The sequence below is a fragment of the Sapajus apella genome, unplaced genomic scaffold (genome assembly GCF_009761245.1).
Source record: "Sapajus apella isolate SASKATOON/1434 unplaced genomic scaffold, GSC_monkey_1.0 scaffold28, whole genome shotgun sequence".
Lineage (NCBI taxonomy): Eukaryota > Metazoa > Chordata > Mammalia > Primates > Cebidae > Sapajus > Sapajus apella.
In genome coordinates, this window is record NW_022436968.1 from 15,833,820 (window position 1) to 15,842,022 (window position 8,203).

The window sequence follows — 8,203 nt, forward strand, 5'->3', positions numbered from 1 at the left end:
GATTTGTATTAATCTGAGGTTTCTCTGTGTGTTTTGATTTTTAGAACCGAACAATATTTTGGGAGTCCAAGTGACATGGCTTCTACTGCAGAACACATCAGAGACAGGATGAAACTAGTTAGTCTCAAAAGGCAGCAGCTGAGACATCCTGAAATGGTGACCACAGAGAGCTAATAGACACCAGCTACCTACAGATTTGCAGTTCGTAATCCCGCATGTTGTCAACATAATATATAGCATTAGCCACAACACATTAAGATGCATTTCACAGCCAGAATAAGCCTCATTTCTTTTCATGACATTTCTCTCTACATGTTAACACCTTGCTACTACTAAGGCATAATTATTTAACATGCTTCAAGGCTATAAACTCCAAGTATCTTAAAAGAAGGAACTATAAACATTGCACTGAAAACTTGCTTTAAAGCTTTATTTGACCTGTCAGTTTGCAGATGAACAACTGATAATAAGCTTTGAATGGTGCTAATAAGAGTAGGAGTTATCTCTATTTAAAAAAAAAAAAAAAAAGATTGCCCTTCCTCCACTGGTGATTTAGTAAATTTAGACAGTAGTTAAACTCTTATTAGTAGACAGTGGTGTCCTCAAAATTTTACTTTGTAATTCTTCAGAATTGATTATTTTTATTGTGTCAATATGAAGAAAACCTTTCAGATCTTTGATATATCATAGTCATTAAAAGACCTTTTCTTATTTGTATTTATAATGTATTAAAAGTTGTTTGTGCTTAATAAAAGACTTCTTTAAACATCTTATTTAATTTAGTAGTTACATCCTATTTCCAAACATGAGTGCCTTATTTAAAAGGGCATTCTTAGGACTGTGAGGATGGTTTAGTATTTGTTTTTTCATGGTGGTTGCATGTATTTTAGACAGGAAATTCATATGTAAGCATGTATATATAATAAATAAGCATGTTTTATTATGAAAAATTATTGTGAAGAACAATTTAGATCTTTAAGAACTTATTAATAATGGAATAAGTTTCTCTTCTTCAACTTGAAAAATATTCTCAAAATTATTAACTACCCTGAAGATACTTTGTCTTTAGGGGAGGAGGGCTGAGGAAGAAGGCATACATAATTACTTCAGTGTAATCCTTCATAACAAAGTAATCTTTCTGGAACTAAAATAGCAATTGTTAATAAAATTTAGTTTCTCATTATAGTCTAAAAGCAAAATAAATTCTGAAGTAGTCCAATAACAGAACTGTATGACTCCTTTAGAAATAAAATTTATCATGAAATGCTAGTGCTTTTAAGTTTGTATTAAGTTCAAATGGTAAAATGCAAATATAATTTAAATTTTGTGTATTTTTATTTCAGAAAAGGCTTTTTAAAAGATTAAAAATTATTTTTTAGGCTTGTAGTCATTACAAAAGTATGGTCTACAAACATGTTGAAGTAACCTTCAATGCAAAAAAACAACTCCCTCTTACCCTGTTAGTTTTTCCAGCCTTCTTCACTGATAGACTTCTTGGAGAATCCACATCCAGTGCCCCTACATCTTCACGACTCACTACACAGCACCTCACAGTCTGGTTTTACACAGCACTCTAATGAAACTGTTCTTTTGAAAGTCAACAATGGGCTCCCAGTTACCAAACTGAATGGTGTTTTTCTCTCTCTGAATCCCTTACCCTTTTCTCTCTGCAACATTTATACCATTGAGCAACCTTCCTAGACAGTGTTTCCTTCCTTGAAGATGCTATCCTCTGAAACAACTGTGAGTGTAGTCACATAACCCTTATTTAAGATGTGCCTGCTGAACATATGCTCTCTCACATCCTGTCCTCAGAATGCTTTTGGGCTCTTTTCTAGGTATCTCATCCTTATGGTTGTTATTTTATACCAATGTTCTGGATTACATATCTGGTCCAGAAATCTAGACTTGTACTTCTTTTTAATTGCCTACTTGATATTTCAACCTGGATTAAAGATTTACCATATTTATGACCTTTCCCTCCTGAAACAGTTTAGGTTAATGGTGCAGCCTTTTTTCTAGTCAAATGTGCCAGGAAATCTAGGGCAAAGTTCAACTGCTCCCTCTCATCTTATGTGGCTGCTGCTTCTGAGAACATCCAGGAAGTTCTTTCTATACTTAATAATCCTCTCACTCCTTTGGGGCTTTACTGCCATGAATATGAACTTTTGTGACTATTCATTTCAGTCTTCACGATGGTGCTAGTCACATTCTACAGTTTATGTCTGTACCCACTAAGCTTTTTTGAGGGAAGGAATCTTCTCTTTTCCTATTCCCAGTCTTGCTCATGCATAACAGATACCCAGTCCTCCTAAATATGAATGCTGTATTGTAGGCATTAGTAATAATCCCTGTTATATTGCAGTCTGAAGTATGTTTTAAACATACTTATTTTTTAAAGTTAGAACTGACTTACAAGTGAATTTATTCACAAGAAGTGATTTGGTATTTTAGATACTTAAGACACTAACTACTCTAGATATTTAGTTATACTCGGTAACTAAATATCAATACTCAATATCTGTTTCTTCTACTGAATTTCAGAGTAGTTAGAATATTTTTATTAAGACTTTGCTAGAAAGGAACTGGTTTATAGTAATTCCACCATCAACTCATGGAGTTATAATTGCCAAACGAGTTAATTTTTATATACCTTAAGCTATCCTGCCTACAAGAAGAGTAAAATAAGGCAGGATCCATAAATATTATTTGTAAATTTAGTGTTTCACATGAGGCCAAATAGGATTTTAACATAATGAATATCGTTGCTCTTCATCTGTACATTTGCTGCTACTTTCATATGTGTATCTGTACATACACAGAGTTATGAATGAAATCTAGTAATGCCCTAATGTGACTTTTTCCCATAGGGAGTTCATGTAAAGTGAACATGTGAAAGAAGTGACTGCAGTGTGTTTGAAATCACAGGCTGTTTCTATGTCATAAATTAACATTGGCCTGCAAATAAAACTTTGAAAGAACCACTCATTTCTAATTGGCTTATGTCACAACCTCCCACATTCCTTTAGCCCATCTCAGGGAATTATTGAAGTGTTGGCAGGGCTAGTTTTATTTTGTTTTTTTGTTTTTTGGTGGTGGTGGTGGTTTTTTTGGTTTGAGGAATTTGTTTTTGTTATTTTTCTTTTGTCTTCTTGTTTGCTTCTGTGTAAGCTTAATACATAATGGCACTTTTGGCATCTGTTCTTCACACATACCTAACTCAGCAGCGTTATGATGCAAAAATGATAACTTCATTTTAGGTCAAATTGGCTTTGTTCCCAGTCCTCATTGTTGGTGACTTTTTAGAGTGACTTATTGGTGATGATGAAACTGTTCAGCCTGCCAGCTGGGATACTGATGGCAGGTCTAGGCTTCATTGCTAGGTAGAATATTGGATACTTCTCACTTTATAGAAATTTACATTGGCTACTGCTCCCAGTGTTAGCTAGTCTTAATGTGTTTGTTATTTCATTATCTTATTAGTTGACATATGGAGTGGTATTATTATTAGTATCATAGTCCATAGTAAGAGCATGACAGTTAAGTTACCTTACTGCTAGTGATGAGTAAACTGTATTCTCTGATCTAAACACATTATTACCAATGTGATTATGAAGTTAGCTGAATCTATCTCACTATGTGGTCTGCATTCGAAGAAATAATTTAGTATTCTCTATTACATGGTAAGGTACTTGCCAATAGAGATTGGGCATTATTATATACTCCTCCCTTTCTCATATCCTACCCAAAGTACACAAGGCCATAGTAAATTACTGTTGCTACTAAAAACTAAACATACTGTGGTTGCTAATGTCCTTTACATCTTCAGCCTATAGGGAATGGTACAGGCAGAAACAAACACCAGTAAGTATATTATCATCAGTAGTGAGATCTGTATGATTAGGATATCTTTGCTTAAGTCCCCAAAGGAAAAATTCTCTGGCATTAAAAACATGGCTGAACATAACAGTTAACCTGATTAGTAGACTTATTGTTAACTTTCAGTCCTAAAAATGAAAAGCTTTAGTTGGGAGTAGAAAATACACTCTGCTGGTATATACAGCAACAGAAATCCTGATGAGGTAAAATGAAGTCAAAACTTAACATGTGACATTATTTGACTTCCCTACATGCTACTGAAAAGTCTAGGTTTAGCTAAGAAGCATAAATAATGGCAAGACTTATAGAGAAAAGAACATACAAAACAAGAACTGGAATGAATATAATGGAAAGTGTTTGGAGCTTAAATGCTTGGCCTCAAAAATCTGGCTTTGCCGTTTACTATGATCTTAGTTAAAAAGAAATCTGAATTTATCTGGGGCTGTAAAATAGTGAAATAATACCAATTTCAAGAATAAAATATGATATAAAGAAGTGTTGAAACCAAAATATCAAGAAATAGAATGGAAGGTATCATTGCTATAACTATTTTTTCAGGTAGAAAATAGAGTATTCTTTATTCTTTCTGTTGTCCCACATGACAAGCACGGGATGGTGAGGAAATGGCACATTACTTATGTTCGCCCCACCTTAGCTCCACCACCCCTTCAGTTTACTGGCATATCAGAATGTATGTTCAGAATTACACACTGAAGATACAAAAGATAGAATTGGTAAGCTTATCAGTAAATAACAAGACTTTGAAATCTGATAAATTAGCTGTTTTTATGGGAAGATAATAGACCAGCAAGATGGAAAACAAATGAGGAGTATCATCTGTTTTGAGATTGATAGGGTGTGACATAACCCCATTAATAGACACAAGTAAAAGGAAGTCATACTAGGAATGGGTATCAGTGAGTGAGCACCAACCAGTAGAAACAAGAGCATAAATCTGTTATTTATAAAGTATCCCAATATTGAGGCAAAAAGAACAAAGCATGACAAGACCACAATTAGTGCTGTTATGATTAGAGAGGAGCAGTCTCTACGTAAACTCAGGCAGTGACGACTGATCCTGTAATAGGAGCATAGAACTAAGGACACTCTGTGAGCTGGCATAAATACAGCGGAGTCTTTAAGACTGAAAGAGGTTCATGGGTATGGCACTTAATATGACTCAACATCACTGCAGAATTTTCAAGCAAACATGAAAGCTTGAGAATAAACACTAGTCCCTGTACTTCAGGAAAAAGCAGAACCTGTACTAGAACATGAAGAACTTAAAGATCAAAAGACAGCCAGAACTGTGACTAAATATTATTTTGTTAGAGAACTTTATGAGGCTATATATGTAATTCCTATATGTAATTTTATAGGAATTCTTAACTGAAAATAGTTACCAACTGCCAGTTATCAGGAGCAATGGTATTAGGGATTTTAACTTAGGCATGTAGAAAACTCTGACAAAAGGGCTACTGAACTCAAGCCAGTTCCCAGTGAATCTCCAGGAGGCACCTTAGAAGTCTTTCCAAGCTGAATACCATGTCTTTAGGGTGTCCGAACGCGTCTGTCTTTGGGGAGAAATGAGAGATGATTGAATGCCTTTCCACTCAGAACACAGTGGCCCATGCACTGTGACCAAGCCTCAAATCTTTTCTATTACAGTTCCAGATTCTTTTTTAGTCTGGAAGTTAGGGTAAATAAAAAATCTATGTTTGATTTTTTTCTTTTAGGAATGTTTTCTCATCTTAACTCTATGTTATCTTTATGGCCAAAAATTTGCTCAGAGTATATCATCAAAATATATATACTATATTTGTAAAGGTGTGAGAGGATCAAAATATCACTTTGACAATTATAAACCAGAGTAGGTTTTGAGAACTGATTGCTCACATGACACTTAGGAATATTCTTTCAGAAGCCTTTAAGAGAAATTTATTTCTCAGTGGACACTTAGAAGAATTTGATGATCATACTGTCATAAGATCAATAATGAAATTCTCAGCAACATTATTTGGTAAACATTGCACCCTATATTTTTACCCAAAATTTTGCTAATGAAAATTTTCAAATATATAAAAAAGTTAAAATAATTTGATAGTGTATTCACTAGATGCTAATTAGCATTACCTGTACTTGCTCTGTCACATATTCATTCATCAGTTCATATTATTTTGGATGCATTTTAAATTGCGTATCATTAACTAGAGTTTATTGTTGGCTTAATTTTTTATTTGATATTAGCATACAATGAAGTGCATAGGACTTATGTGTTCACTGAGGCTTGGCAAACTCATTATATTGCTATGGAAATATGAAACATCACCATCCTAAAACTATATAAATAGATTCATACAACATGTATGTTTTTCTACAGGCTTCACTTCTTTTTTGTTTGTTTTTTATTGCTGAGTAGTATTCTACTGTATGACAATATTGTAGTTTGCTTATCTAATTTCCTATTGATAGATACTTGGGCTGTTTCCAGGATTGGCTATTATAAATAAAGCTGCTATGATCATTCTTATAAAAGCCTATGTGAACATAGGTTTTCATTTCTTTGTAGTAAATTCCTTGGATTACAATTGCTGGGTCACAGGGTAGTTTTAAAAGAAACTGCCATACCTTTTTCCAGTGCAGCTTTGTTATGCCCTCTATTTTATATTTTGATGTGCATAACGGTGTAAACTATTTTTATGATCCACACTGAAATATTAGAAGAAGCGAGTTTGGGATAACAATGGCATTGTTCATGGTGGAGAATGACAATATGGTGTTATTTGAGGAAAGCAAAGGCCTGTCTGCCCCAAACGACTCCTCAAGGGCTTCCTATGCCTGAAACTTTAGCAATATTTCACTCCTTGTGTTATGTTAACTAGAAGAAATAGCACTGGTTTGTTTATGTTACTAACTTTCGCCACCCGTTTTCAGTAGGTAAAGTAAGACTGATCATTGAACAGAAAGGGCTATTTTGTGATGTGGTTGAGGGGGTAGTGGAAAGCATGTGTTGCTAGTAAGTCCCAGGTACAGCAATGTGAAAGAGCCACCTGGGCAGGGAAGTCCCCCACATGGTGGTCAGAAAAGCAGAAAATGGGGTGGGAAGAATTCTACCTCACAGTTTTGCATAGGGGATAGGTATGCTTTTACAGGACATTTTAGCCTTTAAAAATAATATTTTCAATATTGTCTCTTTATTCAGTATCACCCAGCTGTAGTTCTTTCACACTCTGATGACTTTCTTATCACTCTGTTTTACCTCTCCCAGCTATTCTATTACATACAGCAGTCACCTGTATTAGTCTATAAAATTATAATCATATGTATGTTTCTAATGCTCATTTTCAAAAATATTTCTGTATGGTTTATTCAGTTTTTCCTATTAAAATTTTAAGGGCTGGGAAATTTGGCTTCTACTGTAAATCCGTATAATGTTCCACAGATTGTAAATATGCAATAAAAATGTTAAAAACTATAATGGCAGCAAGTTTGGATATGTATTTCTTTGACATTGTCACTTTGGACAATAAGTTTGATTTCTATTAATAAAAATTGTTCACAAAATCTAGGGAGAATTAAGTCACACTGGTATCTAAAAATAATCTGATGAATTCTGCATCTTTGAATCAATTTGAATTATTTTTTGCAAAGTTTACATTTCTTCTAACAATATTATGTAAAACCTTTGATTAAATAAAAAATGTAACTTTTGTATATTCTGAAATAACCTGGAGTCTTAGAAGACAGAGGCTTCTCCTTCCCTCTCCTGTGACCCCAACACCCCTTCCCATAGGCTTGGCACAGAAGTCCAGTGCTTCCTCTAGGTCTTGTGTTGTTGTCAGAAATAGGTTCTCACCATAATAGATAGTGGTTAAATTTCCTTTGTTCCTACCGAGAAGTCCATTTTTAAGGCATAAAAGATGGACGTATATTTGGGGATGGAGGAAGCCTCTTAGAACAGAGCTATGATTAAAATGACAAAATCATATTACCATATAAACAATCGCAGTTCCAGAATGGCTACCTGGGATTTTGGATTGCCAGAGTTTGGAAATTGGCAAGCCTTATACCTTGTCCAATGAAGTTAAGTACATTTGAGTGACAGTTAAACATACAAGCAAAATATATCTACAAAAGACAATGTACAATTGTTATTAATAGATATTTTCACTTTACAAGTTAGGGTATCCACCCCATCTCTAGATTTTCCATTAGATGCTTCATGTATCCACAAACCTGTTTCAAACCATTGAGGTAATCTTACCATTGGGCTTGGTCAAAATAAAACTGGGAGAAAATGTGAATGAGTCAATAGCAGCACTTG

At 34.3% G+C, this 8,203-nt stretch overlaps 1 protein-coding gene across 5 annotated transcripts in view; it reads left to right on the forward strand.

Annotated features, from left to right (window-relative positions):
- The window catches only part of SESTD1 (SEC14 and spectrin domain containing 1), a 152,914-nt gene extending 145,557 nt beyond the window's left edge, over nucleotides 1–7,357 (forward strand). For all 5 annotated transcript variants that reach the window (XM_032292799.1, XM_032292800.1, XM_032292802.1 and 2 more), the window contains one exon: nucleotides 45–7,357. In XM_032292799.1, the coding sequence (XP_032148690.1) occupies nucleotides 45–174 (130 nt within the window). In that variant the 3' untranslated portion in view covers nucleotides 175–7,357. The remainder of the gene's footprint in view (nucleotides 1–44) is intronic.
- Nucleotides 7,358–8,203: the final 846 nt, after the last annotated feature.